Here is a 20185-nt window from a genome sequence, read left to right on the forward strand (position 1 = left end):
GCTATAAAGATGTTTGATCTAACACCAGCCGGAAAGGGTGTGTTTTTAACTAAGTTTTATGGATAGTTGCCTAGAATCATTGTATGAGACAGGCGACCATGTAAGTCCCGTAAATAATGAAATAAACGAGACCACCATTCAGAGTAGAGCACCATAAATGTTCTTGAGTTATCTTAGCCACCCTGAGATGTGGATGGGCTTAGGAAATGGTTTGTATGTCACCCTTACATTGGGGCAAGGAGATTCAGCAACAGAGTGGTCAATGTCTGGAATGCGCTACCCGACTCTCTTGTTACATCCTCTAACCCCCCACTCCTTTAACCTCAAACTATCCACTGTTGACCTCACCCCATTCCTAAGAGGTCTGTAAGGGGCGGGCCTTGTGCCTACCATCCCTGTCCTATTGTCCCCATTTATTCGTACCTATTTCCTGTATTCTTACTCATGTTTATACTTATACCTATTATCTTGTAAGCGATTGACAACTCAAATAAATAAATAAATGGATAAATAAATAATAAATTAAATTAAATTAAATTAAAATAATAAAATAAAATAAAAAATGTTAATTGCTGCTAGTTAAAAGGCATTGTGCAAATGTGTTCTTCTATAGATATTTTCGAGGAAAGAAAAAAAAAAGGAAGCGATTGTAAGAAAAAACCATGAGAAAGCTCTCGTTTAAGTGATCATTCCCCCCAACCCCAATTTAATGTCATCCATGAGGCTGGATAATCCCTTTATTGATTAGACTTTAGATTTATCACACTATATAAGGTTTATTGCTGAATACAGGCAGTCCTCATCTTATGACCCGTTGCTTAATCAGGAGGAAAAGCTTTCCGAGAAAGGTGCGTTGAGGCCTTTTATAAGGGCAACAAGGAAAACATCCGAACGTCCTCTCAGGCTACTCAATGTCTAGTGCCCGAGTCGCCCTTCAGATGCCTTTACCCAGTGGTGGGATTCAAATTTTTTTTTTACTAACGGTTCTGTGGGCGTGGCTTGGTGGGCATGGCAGGGGAACAATAAACTGCAAAATCCCCCATTCCCTCCCCTCCACACTAACCTGCTTTCCAGCTCCGTTCTCCTGTGCAGGGCAACAAAAGAAGATGCAGCCGATCAGCTGGGATTTGAGAGGCAGGGAATAGGTGGGGGCGGGGCCAGTCAGAGGTGGCATTTGCTGGTTCTCCAAACTACTCGAACTTTCTGCTACTGGTTCTCCAGAACTGGTCAGAACCTGCTGAAGACCACCTCTGGCTTTACCATAGTGCACAGGGCTCTGCGTAGGAGAGGTGAGGCTGATGGGAGCTGGATGGCCTGATCCCTGCTGTACCATCGCAAGGGTGTTGTAAGCTGTCTACCAGCAGGACTACTAGATACGTGTGTGTTTCTCTGCAGCCAGCCAACCTCACAATTGGTTGGCCTGCCCTGGATCTGCGTGTTCTTTGTTCAGAACATGTCACCTCTGAGCCAGAAGAGGAGAGGGGGCTTCCCCAGAGCCCTGTTGCTTTCCTTTTTCTCCCACGCAGGGGAAATGTACAACCAAGTCCTTTCCTCCTCTGATTTTTGCCAGGTGGGGGTGGTTGCTCCTACAGGAAGAGCCAGATTCTCAAAGAGGAACTCAGCACCGGCAACTGGCCTCTGGCTGCCAGACTGTCTCTTTCAGGGTCCAAAAATCACCCACACAGCTCAAGTTCTCCTTAATCGGGTCTTCTGCTGGTTCTACAAAGTTCTCAGGTGCTGCTTCTGCCTAGATTCATCTGGAATTGCTCCTAGCCTTTGTTCCAGATTGGAGAGGGTGGACAGGATGAATCATTTTTCCCCTTTCTCAGCTTAAAAAAAAGAAAACCATCAGAGAGGCAGTTTACAGCCAAAAAGAAAGCAATGAAAACAACAGTTTGCTTGGAATGTTTTATCTATTTTGTTGTTGTTGCAAAAAAGGGTTTTTATATGTTCTCAAAAAGTAGTAAGAGCAGATTGTTTGGATCAGAGGAAGTGTATAAGAAAAAAAAATGCACAGTTCTAAGGCATTGAAACTGGCCTGACTTTTTGTTACTTTGCAAAAAGCATTGTGAATATATGTATACCGGTAATTTAAGATGCCCTGTGCTTACTGTATTTTGTTTTATTTTTGAACCACACCTCCCAGGAAGCTAGCAAACTCAGTTATAAAAAGTCATACATGAAATCCAATATATTATCAATATTATCTGGAATTACATTTTGGGATCATGAATGCAGAAATGTGTTTGGGTTCATTTCTTTATAGCTCATCTAATGGTAGAATCTTATACATTCAGGACTCTTTCCTGCTGTCTGTATGGTTTACAAGGCAGTCATAGTGAATGGTGGTGGGGAAATTTTGTTAAAAAAAGGTTTGCCTTCCTTGTCAGCTGTTGGTGCTGGGATTTTGGCAGCTGCTGCAGCTAAGATATCCCTGCATGTTGTACATATAGAGGGGAGGGGGAGTTCTTAGATTTCTCCATGGCTCATAGAAGATACCCACGATGGCGCAGTGGTTAGAGTGCAGTACTGCAGGCTACTTCTGCTGATTGCCGGCTGCCTGCAATTTGGCAGATCGAATCCCACCAGGCTCAAGGTTGACTCGTCCTTCCATCCTTCCGAGGTTGATAAAATGAGGTCCCAGGTTTGTTGGGGGAAATAAGCTTACTGTGTAAACCGCTTAGAGAGTGTCGTAAAGCACTGTGAAGCAGTATATAAGTCTAGGTGCTATTGCTGTTGCTACCCAACAACAGTGTTTCTCAATCTTCGCAACTTTAAGATACGTGGATTTCAACTCCCAGAATTCCCCATGCTGGCTAGGGAATTCTTGGAGTTGAAGTCCACATATATTAAAGTCGTCAAGGTTGAGAAACAGTGACCAATGTAGCTTGGATGGGAAGAAGAGCAACAGCGGGCCAGCCGTCATTCAGGAAATTGGGTCATCGCCATCATTGATTTTCTATAATGAGAATCCCAGTCAGTTTCTGAGGAATCTTGGATTTCCTTCCAAAATAGCAGCCTAGAGTCACTTCAAGCAGCGAGATGGCGGTATATACATTTAATTAATAAATAAAATTAGGTCAGAAACCATTGCCCTGATATTTTTCTGGACCCCCATCTCTTTATTTCTTTAGGAGTGGAGCAAGTCAGTATCCGCCTGGACTTAGAGGCTGAATTCCATTTCACGCATTTAATCATGACTTTCAAGGTACGTTCCATATGACCATAGACCCTTGTTGGCGAACCGATACCACGCCGGAAGTCAGGGGTGGGATTCAAATTTCTTAATAACCGGTTTTGTGGGCGTGGCCTAATTTGTGGGTGTGGCTTGTGGGGGTCACGTGACTGGCTGGGCGTGGCTTGTCTGTAAATATTGTAAATATTTATATAAATATTGATATTTTTTTTTATTTAAAAAAGAGCAACTTTTACCCAAAATCAGGCAAAGCAGACAGGCAGATTGAGCTGCTTGAAGAATCACGGATTCACTCCCAGATCTAGCTTTCTGCAATCTGCTGCCTGAGTTTGCACTGAAAAATAGAAGCTTCAATCCTAAGGAAGGTTCAGCTCTGCTCTCAGGCCACTTCTCCTCCCCCCGACACTCTGAATACCACCCCTGACTAGACCTCAGGGAAACCTCCTGGCGGGGCGGATGGGGAGGGGAGAGGCCAGCCAGTGGTGCAATTTGCCGGTTCTGTGAACTGTGCAGAATTGTAACAACCAGTTCTATAGAACCAGTCCGAACTAGTAGAATCCCACCCCGGCCAGAAGTGGCATACAGAGCCATTCCCCCCAGCATGCAAGAGGTCGCCTGGAAGAGCCCCACTGCGCATGCGCGTGCATACCGCTGCCCAGCCGCTGATTGTCAGGTATCTGGTGTGCATCCGCAGGGGACAGAGGGTTTGTGTGCAGGAGATGCACGTGCATGCACAGGGACATGCTACGTGAGGGGGGAGTCGCACGCGCATGCATCTTCTGGGTGCTGGCATGCAAACGCACACAAGCGCACGCACAATTATCAATACGGGAGCCGAAAAAGGTTAGCCGCCACTGCCATAGACCATAGGGGCGGGTTCCCATGATGTCTTCTTCTTTGAGAAGCATGAATGAGTTTCTCTTTGGGGAGCCTTTGTTGCCTTATACAGTTCTTCACAAGGGAGGGCCTTTATTTAAAGTACAGAACAGAGGCCCATTTCCATGCCGACTTTTCCTGCCTACAGTATCTAAAGGCAACACCTTTGTATGCAGTTTCCTATAAGACTGAAATTCCATTGTATACCATGATGCAAATAAGTCTTCTTGGGAAATGTGGGGGGGGAAAGCCTTATAAAACTACTTCGTAACATATCGGATTAAATGTGTTTCATCTATTATGTAAACATGTATAATTAGCAGTTGATTTGATGGATTATTGAGAGGAATAACAGAATAACAGAGTTGGTAGGGACTTTTGGAGGTCTTCTAGTCCAACCCCCTGCTTAGGCAGGAAATCCTAGATCATTTCAGACAAATGGTTGTCCAATCTCTTCTTAAAAACTTCCAGTGTTGGAGCATTCACAACTTCTGGAGGGAGGTTGTAAAGATGACTTTGTTAAATTCCCTTCTTTTCCCTTCCTTTCCCTTCCCTAAAGCAACATCCCTGTCAGTATTGCAGCATAGCACAACCTCATTCAATACACTTTATCCATTAAACATGATGCTTGTAAATTGAGGTTCTTAAATCAAGAGTTGACTGTATCCCTGATAGTGTAGCCAAAACATAAAAATCTAGGGCCATGTGGACAAATACAGAAATGACCTTGCAGAAAATATGTGGTAACCATTCATAAAACTTAGCTCAGGGGAGAGAGAAACTCAGAATTGTCCCACTTTGATTCTCTTAGGTTTAAAAGAAGGAAGGAAAAATATCATCAGGCTTCCACAATTCTATTATGGAAGTCTGATATTTCCTCTTCGCTCCTTAAACCAAATCAAACCTATTGCTAGCCTATCTCAATAAAGTAAAGATTTTTGTGATGTCTGTTTCTTGTCCTGGCCTACCTTGCAGGGCTGATAGGTCTTCACACAAAATTTATAATGTAGGGATTGGTTCACTCATGTTTATATTTATTCCTTTATCATTAGCACATCTCATTATTTTATTTATTTGTGCAATTTACACCCCCTCAATCCAACTTCACTCCAGGCAAGATATAACACGGACAATTAGTAATGATGGCAATAATGATCAAGATGGTACTGCTACTATTAATAATAATAACAATACAGTAATTTTAAATGCAGACAATATAGCAGTGATGTGTTGTGGGTGTGCCGAAAGTGCGCGCAATGCACCCTGCCGCCCCACGCATGCGCACGCAATCCTTCCTGCCTACACATGTGCGCACCTCCCAGCTGATTTTCAGCCCGCTTGAGGCCTTTTTCACCCCCCTGTAGGCTCGAGGAAAGCCTCTGCAGCCTTTGGAGGCTGAAAAACGGGCCCATTTCGGCATTTCCAGTTTCAGCACTTCCGGTATTACCAGAAGGCCCATTTTTTGGCCTCCAAAGGCTGCAAAGGCTTCCCTCGAGCCTCCAGAAAGGCAAAAAAGGCCTTAAACGAGTCAAAAATCAGCTTGGAGGCACACACATGCACAGTGCAGGTAAGTTTGTCTGGGGCTTGCATGCCCGCACAAGTGGCTGTGATGGCGTGCCATAGGTTCGCCATCACGGCAATATAGAATCATAATAAAAACTAAATGCTGAGCAACACTTCCGACGATAACCAGAAGACACACAGAATGATTCTTGTAGATCTCCAGTCCAATCTGGAGTGATTTCTACCCCGCAGACCTTCCGACCTGCAGCCATGGTGGTGGAGCGCTCGGCAGACTTTGGTCGCACCTGGCAGGTGTACCGCTACTTTGCCTATGACTGTGCAGCATTTTTCCCCACTGCCTCCATTGGACCCTTGAGACGTGTGGATGATGTCATCTGTGAGTCGCGATACTCGGAAATTGAACCTTCTACAGAAGGGGAGGTGAGTGTGACTCCTGGCTTCAGGGCTGCAAAGTTGAGTATAGATAGTCCTTGACTTATGACCAATCACTTAGTGATGCCATGGCCAACCTGAAAAAGGGGACTTAAGACCTGGATTTGAAATTCCAAAGTTGGATTCTCTTTGCAGTCACATCATGACCACGTTTTATGACAGTTTTGCCAAAAACCGGCACTTCTGGTTTTCAACAAAACCTCACCCATGATGAACCATTGGTTCATGTAATGACCAGTGCAAGCAAAGATTGCACAATGGGTAGGTCATTGGTTAGCAAGCTGCACAAGGGTTGTATGTTGACAACTTGTAATCAAAGCTACTGCATTCAACCAGGGTTCCTTCTCTTCTCTCTATTATTTCTTTCTTCTTTGTTCTAGGTCATCTACAGAGTGCTGGATCCAGCTGTTCCAATCGATGACCCCTACAGTCCAAAAATTCAGAGTGAGTTTTTTTTTTTAATGGATTCTGAATAGAACAGTATTTCTCTACCTTACCAACTTTAAGATACGTGGACTTCAGCTCCCAGAATTCCCCATCCAGTATTCCAGGTGAGGAATTCTGGGTGTTGAAGTCCAGATCTTAAAATTATCAAGATTGAGAAACACTTGAAGTAGAACATTAGTTTGAGGTATAGAAAGGATTTAATATACCCCACTTCCCTTCAAGATTTTCAGAGCTGGGCTATGTCCAAAATATTGCAAATTCTTTCCTGTTTCAGATTTATTTTAGGAAAAACTCAAATAGGTTGGTGTGTTCTTGGGGGTGTGAGTGGAGGAATAGAATGCTCCAGGAAACATTGCAACATTTAAGGAATGGACCACGCTATTTTACATGCAACTAAGTAAAGCCTTTGCTTTTTTAGGAGCATCTATATGTGTTGAAATTACTACAGCTTCTAAAATCCTCAGCCACCATTGGCAATAAAGATAAGAATACATTTCAAAGTCATTTCTTTGGGCAAGGCCATTTCTTTAGTCTCAGATGCTAAATATCAATCTGTTGACAAGCATGGTTTCCAAAGGCAGGCAGTTCCATATCCAGAAAACTCAACTGGAGTATTTTAAGCAGAAACTGCATAGCCATTTATCATGGGTGAAGAACTATCCAGGGACCTCTTTTATTGGCAGTAAAGGGGATTATGAAATTACTTTTCCAACTTTTCCAGTTCTCTTCCAACTCGATGATTCTTCTGAAAAATATATATTCCCCACTAGACTCCAAATGCTAGGTAAACATGCTATTACCACAAGAATCTCTTCCCAACGAGAAAATATCCTAGACCAGTCTATGTAGCACACAAACACACACACATCCCTACCCATATTAAACAAGGAGAGATTTATTCAGCGAACTCATTAGTTTACTCCGTTCGCAGTGCAGTCTGCAGCTGGCCTTGTCTTTTGCCCTATTTCAGGCTAGTTAATTTTGGCCCTCGATGTATTTTTTGCTCTAGCAATTGCTCTGTTGGCTCCAAGGATCTGTCTGAGCATTTACTAACCCTTGTTGCCTTCCCTCCTCCCTAATGTGGTGCACATTTTTCTGACTCTAGCTGATACCTTGTACAAGCCAGCTAAGCTAAAATGGTCAAGCTTCTTGCTCTCTCATAACTGTCTTGAGGGGTCCTTGGGGTTCTCTGAGCTTGCTTATTTTCTTGCAGATGTTTCATTACCCAAACTAGGTAACATCATCGGTGCTAGTAAGGAGTGTAGTTTGCTGTCAGTTTATATTCCAGCGGCTTGCCTGTCAGTGTTGGTGGGAGTGGTCTTAGAGAATCTTTGGTTGGGCTGTTGGCTGTAACAACCACAATGTAGGACAAACAGGCAGAAGACCAGCAGAACACATCCACAAACACCAACGAGCAGTCAGGAGACATGATGAAAATTCTTTAATTGCACAATGCATATGTCAGAGAAACCCAGAACTTTCAGATTCGGGATAATGTCAGTGTTCCAGCAACCCTCCACTCCAAACAATAACCCTGAGACAAACATCTTCTCAAAAGTTCTGTTTTATTTGGATAGTAAGTGGCACAACTGGGAAATCCCAAATCTGAAAGTTTCGGGCCTCCTTGCAATAAGTAAAAACTACAAATCCACCCTCTGCATCCAATCACTGCATCACATGCCCCAATCACCATCCGTCCCAACTTGAGATGAACCCTCACCCAGGTGCAGAAATAACATGACCTTGACTTAGCAGAAGAATGCTATTATGTCTAACCACATACACTCCAAGAACTTCCTCCCTCTTCTTTTCCCAAGCTCAAGAATGTGGCAGTGTGGAAGCGTCTGGCCTCAATATGGCTTCCAAAGCTGACGGTATAGACAGATTTAACCATAGTTTTCATTGGGAAAATGTGACCATCCAAGACCAAGCCAAGTCCAAAAATGCCAAAGAATTTCTAGAAGCCTGGCAATCTGACAAATCAGCCATCAATAGACACATAGACATTAACCACATCTATAGACTATGCAAAAGAGACAAGCATCCAGCTCAAAAAGGAACAAAAAGACTCCAGGACCTCTCCACTAACAATCAGCACCCAGATCAGCATAGATTAATTCTAGAGTTAACATCAGACCAATAGTCAAATAAACAAAATCCCAGTCAAGAAACTGTCAAAGAAGCCAACAGCATACAGCCCAACCAAAGAACCTCCAAGACACCCACGGACACCCACAGACAAGCAAGACACCAGAATATAAACTGAGAGCAAAACCCATTCCTTACTAGCACTGATGGCATTACCTAGTTAGGGTAATGAAATGTCTGCAGGAAAACAAGCAAGCTCAGAGAGCACCAAGGACCCCTCGTGTCAATCCTAAGCTACAAATATCCCCCTTTATTCACCACAATCTTACGATCTTCTTGCGCCTCATGATTTCAATGCCCAGATCTCCTGAAAGTCACCAACCTGAGGATGAACTTGACTAAACTGCATACCCTGGGAGACAACCTCTTGGATTCACGTCGGGAAATCAAGGAGAAATATTACTACGCGGTGTATGAGATGGTGTTGCGGGGCAACTGCTTCTGCTATGGGCATGCCTCGGAATGTGCCCCTCTCGCTGGCAGTCCTGCTGCTGATGTGGAAGGCATGGTAAGGCCTCCGGATAGAACAACAATAAAAAAGAGGCTGAGACCCAAGAAAGAGTACAGAGAACAGTGACAAACATGATAAGGGGCCTGGAGACCAAGCCTTAGGATGAAGGGCTAAGGGATCTCGGTAGGTTTAACTTAAATGAAAAAACTTAGGGATGACATGATGTTGTCGTTGTTAGTCACAAAGTCGTGTCCGACCCCTTGTGACCCATGGACAACGTTCCTCCAGGCTTTCCTGTCCTCTACCATCTTCTGGAGTCTGTTTAGGCTCATGCCTACTGCTTCAGTGACTCCATCCAGCCACCTCATTCTCTGCCATCCCCTTCTTCTTTTTTTGCCCTCAGTCGTTCCCAGCATTAGGCTCTTCTCCAGTGAGTCCTTCCTTCTCATTAGGTGGCCAAAGTATTTGAGTTTGAGCGCACGATTAGCGAACCGGTTGTTAAACCGGCAGCATCCCACCACTGCCTAGACCACATGACCCTTGTCCCTGCGTGTGGAGGGTCTGTCCTCTGCTACTGAGATTGTGTTGCCGCCTTTGTTTGAATACTAACAGGTCCACGGTCGCTGTGTCTGCAAACACAACACCAAAGGGCTGAATTGTGAGCTATGCAACGACTTCTACCATGACCTGCCCTGGCGCCCGGCTGAGGGACCCCGCACCAATGCCTGCAAGAGTGAGTGTGTGTGTGAACACCGTGGTGCCTCTAAAAATAAATTGGGGTTGGCTGTGGGGTCAGAAATGGCAAGTGTCCTACCAAAACATTTACAGAGAGGACCTTAGAGGAGGGGTGTTGTTGGTAAAGCCACATACTCCACCAATTATTATAGTTACAAGAGATTTACCACACAGAAGGTTCCCTTCCCCTGAGGGATCAAGTAGTCTGAAGCCTTCCAGATGTTACTGGACAGAGTCACTCCCCTAATACGTTGATCGTGGCCTATAGTGAGGGATGCTAAGAAGTCTTTAAGTATAGCAACATCTGGAAAAAACACAGATTACTTCCACATGTTCATTAGGGTGCAGCAAAGCAGCTTGTCAATTATTTAATATAGCATTTGAAACACAGAGAAAGACGTATCTTTCAAGCAGGAACAGTGGATGGATTCTTAAGGGGTAGCAGGTCCCACAGAACTTGGTCAAACAGATCCCACGGGATTGTTGACACACAGACATGCAAGGAAATAAATTAGGTACAGGAATCTTTTATACGGGAAGCGGTTTAGAGAAGGGCTATCTCAGGTTTGGGACAGGTCTCAGCAGCCATGCTCTCTAATGTGCATAGACTGCTGGTTCGGATCAGCATCTGTTTTGCAAACAAGGTTAAGGAAGAGCCTCTACCTCCTAGCCAGGTGATCCAGGGGATGTAGCTGTGCGCTCTCTTGGGTGCTGTTTCTGATGTGGGTGGAGGATGGGAAGTATCGTGGACTGTTGGAGCGTAGAGGGAAGCCATTTTGCGTTCTTCCCTCCTCAGAGTGCAGCTGCAATCAACATTCCCACCAGTGCCACTTCGACATGGCTGTGTACCTGGCCACGGGCAATGTCAGCGGTGGCGTCTGCGATCAATGCCAGCACAACACCATGGGCCATCACTGCCAGTTCTGCAAACCATTCTACTATAAGGATCCCACCAAGGACATTCGTGATCCTGGCATGTGCAGAGGTAAGGGAGGCAGCTGCGGGGGGCGGGCAGACGAAAATGAACTCCGAATCTGGGAATCTGCAGGAAGAGAGGGATTTTCTCGAAGGCAGGCTCCACTCTTCACCACAGGGAGAGTTGGAGGATGAGAGCACAGGTACTTCTCCACTTAAAACCATTCATTTAGGGACCATTTGAAGTTACAACGGCGCTGATAAAAGGTGACTTATGACCATTTTTTCACACGACTGTTGTTGCATTCCCATAGTAACGGGATCAGAATGCAGACACTTGGCAACTGACAAGTGTTTACTTATTTTATTTTATTTTGCAATACATTTTTTATTTTTGTATTTTAAAAAAACATCTCTTTAGGTGAACAGTGTGGTTCCAGGTTTTTACATTTCAATATAAACATGATCGTGATTACATATTCAGCTGTCATATCCAATGTCATTTCATATTATCACTTACTCCATTTTTCTTTAAATATTCTCAGGCATTGTTTTACAATATTGTCAATATTCTTATTCAATTTCTATATTACACTCATTTTATCCAATTTCATTTCATATTATAGCTTATTTCATTTTTCTTTGAATATTCTCATGCCTTATTTTACAATATTATCTATATTCTTATTCATTTTCTATATTAATTGCACACATTTTCTTATATCCATCACATTTCCAAGTTTTATCACATGCTATTATTCCATTCATTGTTCAGTAAAATTCATTTTAATTCTTATCATCCAAAAAATTTCCCCTTTCATTGTCAATGCAACCGTTTATGACGGTTGCGGTGTCCCAGGGTTTGCTACCCTCTGAGAAGCAAAGGAAGCCAGATTCAGTTAACAGCCGTGTTACTAACTTAACAACTGTAGTCACTCACTTAACAACTGTGCAAGAAAGTTGCAAACATGGGTCAAAACTCACTTCACAAGTGCCTCGCTTAGCAAGAAAAAATTCAGGCTCAGTTGTAGCCATAAGTTGAACCAGATTGCACATAGCTTTTGGGAGGGTGCATCGTAACTTTGAACACTTGGTAAGCAATTGGTCTTTAAGCAAGGACTACCTGTATTTAGTTGAAAAAATAGCTAAGGAGATATGCATAATTATTCTCTTTTTATTGAGTCATCTCACTAGGGACATCAGTCTTCTGACTTCCCAGGCTTCGATGAAATCCCTAAAGACGATACAGGCAGTTCTTCTCATGGGTTTTTTTTTTAGGAGCAGAACTTTGGTCACTGCTGAGAAAATTTCCTGAGGAGAATTTCTCTTTCCCTTAGAGACAGTTAACCTATCCTGATTTATTTCTCCCCATAAACAGTGGAGAATTTTGAAAAGCCATTTCCACCCAGCACTTGCTACAATGCTTCTATCCTGCCATGGAACAGAAATCAATGGAAAAGTGTGCTTCGATTGTTCAGTAATTAACATCAGCGGTATTTCTGAGGGCTGAGAAATACCTTCGGCCTTCTTAAACGTGGCCTGGAGCATTTGAACAAGACAAAAATATCCTTCTTGAGAAGGCCTGGTTGTGTTCTCCATCTAACATCCATAAAGTGTATTGGTGATCCTGCTACTAGTGCAATGCTTTATAGTGGAGCTTTGTCAGTTTCCCTGAATGCATAGCGAGAACCCTGCTGATCAACATCAGCATAAAGCACTAAGTGACAATGTGCAAAAGGCAGATTAGGGGCTTTGGAACCAGTGTTTTCATTATGCATTCAGTGAGCATTGTTCTCAGTGGTGGTTCTTTGGGCGTGACTTGGTAGGCGTGGTAGGGGAAGGATACTGCAAAATCTCAATTCCCATCCCACTCCAGGTGGAAGGTTACTCTAAAATCCCCATTCCCTCCCCACCCCACCTAACCTGCTTTCCAGCTCCGTTCTCCTGTGCAGGGCAGCAAAAGAAGACACAGCCCATCATCTGGGACTGGGAGGCAGAGAAGAGATGGGGGCGGGGCCAGTCAGAGGTGGTATTTGCCGGTTCTCTGAGCTACTCAAAATTTCTGCTACCGGTTCTCCAGAACTGATCAGAACCTGCTGAATACCACCTGTGGTTGTTTTCCACATTCATCTACAGCAGGGGTGTCAAACTTGATTTCATTGAGGGCCGCATCAGGGTTGTGTTTGACTGTGGGGAGCGTGGTGGTTTTGCTTTTTGTACATTTTGCTAGCCCTCTGCCAGCTAAAATGGAACCTGGAAGGAACTTTTCACTGGCAGAGGCACCACGGGCCAGTCCTTCGCTGTTTCCAGGGCAGCCCTGCAGGCCAGATCTTAGCACCTCGCAAGTCTGATCTGGCCCACGGGCCTTAAGCTTCACATCCCTGATCTACAGGTGAGCTGCCTGTTTCTTCATTGCTGAGCTGTCTTTTTCAAACTGGGCAACATTAAAATGTGTCCACACATCTTAAAATTGCCGAGGTTGAAAAACGCTGGCTTAGCACGCGGTTCAGTACAAGGATAGGAACTCAGAAGGGCAGTGTTTCCACTCAGGCTTGAAGGAGGAAAAATAAACTATAGGTAGCCCTTGACTTATGACCATAATTGAGTCCAGAATTACAGTTGTAAGTCATGCCACTCATTAAGGAGTCACCAGGTGACCATGTCCGATTTTACAACCTTTTTTTTACTGTGGTCATTAAGCGAACCACCGCTGTTGTTAGGTGAACTCCATGATTGTTAAGCAAATCCATTATCTGCAATGGGCTGGAAACTGGAAGTAAATAGCAATAGCCCTTAGACTTATATACCGCTTCACAGTGTTTTACAGCCCTTTCTGAGTGGTTTTACAGAGTAAGCCTATTGCCCCCAACAATCCAGGTCCTCATTTTACCGACCTCGGAAGGGTGGGAGGCTGAGTCAATCATGGGCCTGGTAAGATTTAAACTGCCAAATTGCAGGCGGACGGCAGTCAGCCAAAATAGCATTCAGTGCTGCATGGTAATCACTGCACCACCACTAAATTCTGGTTTTCAGCAAAACAAATAAATAAATAAATAGCAACCGTGTGAGTGTCAGACACAGCAAACGGCCATAAGTGTGGACTCGTTGCTGAGCACTCAAAATGTGATCATGTGACCGTGGGTGAGGTGGCCAACAGGATTTCAAATCCAGGTTGTAAGTAACCCTGAGGAGAGATCTATCATAACTTGAAATGGTCACTAAGCAAGTGGCCGTAAGCTGAGGACATGTAGTATCTCACCTTTTCTATAAGCAATATTATTGGCCAGAGATAATCCACAAAAAAATGATAGGGTGTGTTGTTGTTTTTTTAGTTTGGATCTAAAATCAGTTGTGTGTTAATTATTCCCTGCTGGTCTTTCTTTAGAATCTGAATTGGTGGCCATTCCTTCCAAGTATTCCCTTGGCCACAGCTCCATTTTTTCCTTCTCTCCCCCTCTGCCATGTAGCCTGTGACTGTGACCCCGATGGGACGTTGGACGGCGGAGTGTGTGACACGCACGATGATCCAATGCTGGGACTGATAGCCGGACAGTGTCGGTGCAAGGCGCATGTGGAGGGAGCCCGCTGTGACAAATGCAAATCTGGCTTCTTCGGACTGAGTGCAGAAAACCCACAAGGATGCCAGCGTAGGTACCTTTCTCCTTGAAGGGTTCCCCTGGGCTTAGATGGGGTTTTCCTCCACGTGACTCTAGTCCTGGCTGGTCTCTTGGAATGGATTCTCTTAAAAGTAGTGAAGCTTCTACTTTAGCCTAAGGAATAAAATGAAGGATACATTTGAAACTCTGCCCCTAAAGCTTACTGATTAAAATTTCAGCTTGTCTCTCAAAGCCAACCCCCAAAAATAAAATAAAAAGAAATGCTTTAGGGGTCCAGTGGCTGTCCTCTAAAAGCTGGGATTGCAATAACAATAGCATGTAGGCTTATATAACACTTCATAGTGCTTTACAGCGGGGATCCCCAAGCTGTGAGCTGTGAGGGTTTGCAACTGGGCCGTGGAAGCGGCCAGCAAGTGTACGCTTGCACATGTGCATCCTCACTTGCGTGAACAACGGACAAGTACATGCGTGCTCCATTTAAGCCGGCGCCAGGAACCATCTCCTCTTCCCCCCCCCCCACCCCCCCACCAGTCTGCAAAGGCAGAAATATTGGGGAACCCTGCTTCACAGTCCTCTCTAAGTGCTTTACAGAGTCAGCCTATTGCCCCCACAACGATCAGGGTCCTCATTTTACTGACCTGGGCAGGATGGAAGGCTGAGTCCATCTGCTTCAGCCCATCTGGATCGAACTCCTGGCAGCGAGCAGAGTTAGCCTGCAATACTGCATTCTGACCACTGCGCCACCGCGGCTCTTCAGTGGGGAAAATACAATCCTTAAGGTTCAATAAACCGGGAATTTCTTGAGACAGGGGTGAGTTTGCCATGTTTGACTTAACAGGTTGCCAGTGTGACCCCCGAGGCACAGTGCAAAAGGGCCCCCAATGTGATGCTATCACGGGTGATTGCTTCTGCAAACGCTTGGTTTCTGGGCGCAGCTGTAATCAGTGCCTGGTAAGTACTAGAGAGTTAAGTACCACCTGCGAGTCTCGTTTGTGCATTATGCCTCTTTTGGACTAACGAATCCTATGTTGTTTTCCAGCCAGAACACTGGGCTTTGAGTCTTGATCTGTATGGCTGCCGTCCTTGTGATTGCGATGTAGGGGGTGCCTACGACAACCAGTAAGGAACTATGGCTACAGTTCTGTGTGTGAAGATGCAGACGCTGATGTGGGGGAAATGGGTGCGGTATTACCCATGCAACATCCAGGAGGAGGAAAAAATGAGATGGGATGGCAAAGAATCAGATTGCTGTGGGAGGAGAGGCCAAGGGGAGAGAACTCTGTTATTTGCCCCATCTTTCTTCCATAAAATTCAGAATGAGATGTCTGCACCTGAGACAGATGCTGAGGTCTCCCATAGAAGCAGGGGTGGGATTCTACCGGTTTGGACTGGTTCCGGCAAACCAGATGTTAAAATTACATCTGGTTCACCGAACCGGTATTTCAACCAACCAGCTGGCACTGCCCAACCCACCCCTCCCCTCCCAGGAGTCTCCACGCGATGCAGGTAAATGCAGGGGCCGCATGTAGAGGCTCTGGGAGGGGGAAAAAACAGGCCTTCCGGAAGTCCAGAAACGGGCCTGTTTCCGGCTTCCAGAGGGCCTCCAGAGCCTGGGGGAAGCTGTTTTCAACTTCCCAGAGGCCCAAGGGAGGCCTCCGGACCCTTGGGAGGGTGAAAAACTGCCCTCCCGGAAGTACCGGAAGTTGCAAAACAGGTCTGTTTCCGGCTTCCAGTGGGTCTCCAGAGCATGGAGGAGGGCATTTTTGCCTCCCAGAGGCCCGGGGGAAGCCTCTGGGCCCTTGGAAGGGCGAAAACACCCACGGGCTCTGGAGGCCCACTGGAAGCCGGAAGCAGGAAGTTCCAGTAGGCCACGCCCACCATGGCCACACCCACCCAGCAACCGGGCAGTGAACCAGTTGCTGGGATTTTTGAATCCCACCCCTGTAGAGAAGCACTGTCTAAGCCTGAACCTATTTCACTTTAGTAAACCTCCAGAAGACCAGAGCCAGTTTTATCCCCGGGGTTAAGATGGATAGGCCTGTTCTCACTTGGGAGCATTGAAGGAAGAGAATATTTGTAGCTCAGGACTGAACTGCATCTTTGCCTACTCTGCATTAATGTTCTCACTACTTCCTTTCTGAGATGAATAAAGTTCTCCCCAATATGTTTTACACACAGAAACCAGAGTGGCCTTTCCTATCTTGATTTGTGGGGTTCTTGGTCCTCGCTGAACTTGGTTATTTTTCTTGCAGGCATTTCATTACCAAACTAGGCAATAGCATCAGTGCTGGAAGGGAGTAGGGTTTGCTCTTCTTTTTATATACAAGTGGCTTACCCTTTTAGCATTGGTGGGAGTGTCCCCGGTGATTCCTTGATTAGGCAGTTGTTTACTGTTAGTTTATTTGTCCAAGTTGTTCCTTAATTGAGATACTGTTTTCCATTTGGTTTTTTGATTGTCTCTTTGAATGGCATGTAGATGTTGTTGGTTAGGTTGAGTGTGCCGTGTAGTAATGCTGCCATGGATTCAGAGTTTTAACAGCAAGATTGATACTGATGATGTTACCTAGTTGGGTAAATAAATGTCTCAAGGAAACAACCAAGCTCAGAGAGCACCAAGGACCCCATACTTGGAAGAACTGTTTGCTTATTTTGAACCAGGTTCCTTTTCTTTTCACAGATGTGCCACAGAAACAGGACAGTGTCGTTGCCGTAGCCATATGGTGGGCCGGCAGTGTAATCAAGTTCAGACCGGCTATTATCGCATAGTGTTGGATCACTATACCTACGAGGCAGAAGAAGCCCGCCTCCACCAGGTGAGGAATCGCAAAGAATTACCTGGGAGTAATTTTGTGTGTGGCCTCAGGCAGAGGTAGTAAAACCAGGTAATTGCATATTTCATTGCTAAATGATCCAGTGAAGACAAGAAGCAGGTAAGGACCTAATGCTGATTGGGGGAAGAGGGAGCTGTCAGTCTTTACCTGCTGCCAAATTTATTCGCATCCACATTTGTAAATCAAATCCTAGGCCACGATCCTAAATGCCAAACTCTGTTCACACACACACACACACACACACACAGGTTTTGTTCTAAACAGCATAGGGGAAGCCTAGAGACCAACTGCTAAGAAGCAAAAAAAATTTAATCCTGAGTGGAGTTTTAACCCTGGAAATACAAATGGCAGTTTTGAAGAGACCCTTTAAAAGAAAAAGAAAAGAAAGCAAACGTTAGGGAGTAGGCTTTGGACTCATTCTCCAAAGGGGGCTTTGGAAGGCTCAGGAACACCAAGGTAGCATATTTTTTTTCTGCAGTATCTTAAAGCAGCCATGTCTTTGCCTTGCAATTGTGCTAATTGAAGATGTACATGAACAGGTGCAGTATCGGCTGTATTGCAGCCAATTCTAGTTGCACTTATTGCTATTTAATTTTTTTTCTCATTTTATTATGAGCTTTGGGGACAATTTCAGGGCTGATAAATTACATGGGTGTAGATAAAGTGGACGTGCAGGAAAGTGCAGGTGTAGATAAAGTGGACGTTTTCTGATTTCTAATTATGAATTGATAAGTTTAGTAACATTACAGGTAGTCCTGGACTTATAACCACAACTGAGCTCAAAAGTTCTGTTGGTAAGCGAGAAAGTTAAGTTAATTTTGTCCCATTTTACGACCTTTTTTGCCTCAGTTGTTAAGTTAGGAACACGGTTGTTAAATGAATCTGGCTTCCCCATCAGTTTTGCTTGTCAGAAGATTGCAAAAGGTGGTTACCAATCATCTGAATTTTGGATCTTGTGCCCTTGAGGATGCTTCAATGGTTGTAAGTTGCAAAAAGCAGTCATACGTCACTTTTTTCAGTGCCACTGTAACTTCAAATGGTTCCTAAATTGTCAGAGTTTGCAGCAGAAATTCAAGTCCAGAAAACACACAGATGACTGATTCAGCAGGATCATTAACTTCTTTATAAACATAATAACACAAGTAAAGTTTACAATACCATTTGTAGATTCTTTCAATGTAACATAAGCAAAAACACAAGCAGCAGCAGCTCAGAGCAGAACTCTAGTTTCATCAAGCAAGCAAGTTAGTTTCAGTTTCACTTTTCAGCAAAGCACACAGAGCCAAATCACACCCAGGCTGTCAGCTCCCATTGGCTGGCCTGTTGCTATGTTTACTCACTTGCTGACTTTGTTAGCCATGTCTCTGCCAGTTTAATGAATATACCCTGACATCAATGAACTGTTGTAAGTCAAGGTCTACCTGTGCAGATGTCTTTCTGAGGAAACGTCAGTTGCTTACCATTCTTTCTGTTGGCAGGGAGCTGAAGTTACACAGCGAGTGCCCCTGCCTGGCCGTCCAGTCACGTGGACCGGGCTGGGGTTTGTTCGGGTGCTAGAAGGCAGCGTGGTAGAATTCCATATTAACAATGTGCCATTTTCTATGGACTATGACATCCTGCTGCGCTATGAACCTCAGGTAAGACCAGTGGTGGGATTCAAATTTTTTTACTACCGGTTCTGTGGGCGTGGCTTGGTGGACGTGGCAGGGGAAGGATACTGTAAAATCTCTAGTCAGAGGCGGTATTTGCTGGTTCTCTGAACTACTCAAAAATTTCCGCTACCAGTTCTCCAGAACTGGTCAGAAACTGCTGAATACCACCTCTGGGTAAGACCCCTTTGACTTTCCACCTGTGGCTCTGCTGCTTTTTTCCTTTGCTATTGAAATACTGTACATTGGGAACCCAACGTTTTTATTAATTCTGCCCTTCAAAATTTAAAAAAGGGGTGACAAACTCGATTTCATTGAGGGCTGGATCAGGGTTGTGTTTCGTCTCGGGAGGGGGCGGGCTGGTTGGGCGTGGCCAGGGTGTGTGTGCCCAGCTTGACGTCACTCATGTTGGGGGCACCTGTGGTGGCCTGGGCTCCGTTTTCACTGGCAGAGGCACTGTAGGTTGGTCCTTTGCTGTTTTCAGAGCAGCCACGGGCCTTGAGTTTGACACCCCTGGTTTACAGCGTATGATATATTGTACTCATCATAGGTCAAACCTTTAATAAAGTGACTTGGGATTTATAAGATGAAGGTATCAGCCTAAGAAAAGCACGTTAGTGACAAGACAGCGATGTGCGACCTTTGCCGTTATCTGGCAAAAAACACCCATTTGGAAAAAAACGGGATTCACTTAACAGCCATGCTTTTCACTTAGCGGCCACGTGATTTGCTTAACGACTGCAAGAAAAAAGTATTGAAAAAATAGGTCTGGTCACATGGATGCCTCTTACTTATGATTGCAATGACTAACAACCAAATTTCCATTGCCAATTGTGGTCCTAGGTGAAGGGCTACCTGCAACGGTTACTTAAATTCCTTAAATTTTCATCGTCACTGTTTAAAATGGTGAATTTCAACTTGATGAATGTAAAGTTTAAAGAATAATTTGCTCCATTGTTTTGGCTTGCTGCTAATTTTCATCTGGATTATTCATGAATTTTGAGCTTCTATTGCAGTCTCTTTCAACCTGGGCAACTTTGAAGATGGGTAGATTTCAGCTACCAGAATTTCCCAGCCAGCATGCTTGGAATTGAAGTCCATACATCTTAAAGTTACCAAGGTTAAAAAAACATTGCTCTATGCAGGCCTGTCAAACTGGCGGCCCATGGGCCGGATGTGTTAGCGTAGGCCATGCTCACCCTGGCTCTGCAAAGCAATAGCATTAAGACTTATATACCACTTCACAGTGCTTTACAGCCCTCTAAGCGGTTTCCAGAGCCAGCCTATTGCCCCCCAACAATCTGGGTCCTCATTTTACCCACCTCGGAAGGATGGAAGGCTGAGTCAACCTTGAGCCTGATGAG

The 20185-nt window shown here is 44.7% G+C and overlaps 1 protein-coding gene across 2 annotated transcripts in view; it reads left to right on the forward strand.

Moving 5' to 3' along the window:
* The window catches only part of LAMB2 (laminin subunit beta 2), a 63874-nt gene that overhangs the window by 9587 nt on the left and 34102 nt on the right, over nucleotides 1-20185 (forward strand). For both annotated transcript variants that reach the window (XR_003375641.2, XM_026717937.2), the window contains exons 4-14: nucleotides 3135-3208; nucleotides 5828-6016; nucleotides 6409-6472; nucleotides 8926-9131; nucleotides 9687-9807; nucleotides 10606-10794; nucleotides 14192-14371; nucleotides 15180-15292; nucleotides 15381-15460; nucleotides 17019-17154; nucleotides 18651-18809. Coding sequence is in view for 1 of the 2 variants with exons in the window: in XM_026717937.2 (XP_026573722.2) it covers nucleotides 3135-3208; nucleotides 5828-6016; nucleotides 6409-6472; nucleotides 8926-9131; nucleotides 9687-9807; nucleotides 10606-10794; nucleotides 14192-14371; nucleotides 15180-15292; nucleotides 15381-15460; nucleotides 17019-17154; nucleotides 18651-18809 (1511 nt within the window). In the remaining variant the exon portion in view is untranslated. The remainder of the gene's footprint in view (nucleotides 1-3134; nucleotides 3209-5827; nucleotides 6017-6408; nucleotides 6473-8925; nucleotides 9132-9686; nucleotides 9808-10605; nucleotides 10795-14191; nucleotides 14372-15179; nucleotides 15293-15380; nucleotides 15461-17018; nucleotides 17155-18650; nucleotides 18810-20185) is intronic.

The sequence above is a fragment of the Pseudonaja textilis genome, chromosome 2, assembly GCF_049901715.1.
Source record: "Pseudonaja textilis isolate UNSWEBS1 chromosome 2, rPseTex1.2, whole genome shotgun sequence".
Lineage (NCBI taxonomy): Eukaryota > Metazoa > Chordata > Lepidosauria > Squamata > Elapidae > Pseudonaja > Pseudonaja textilis.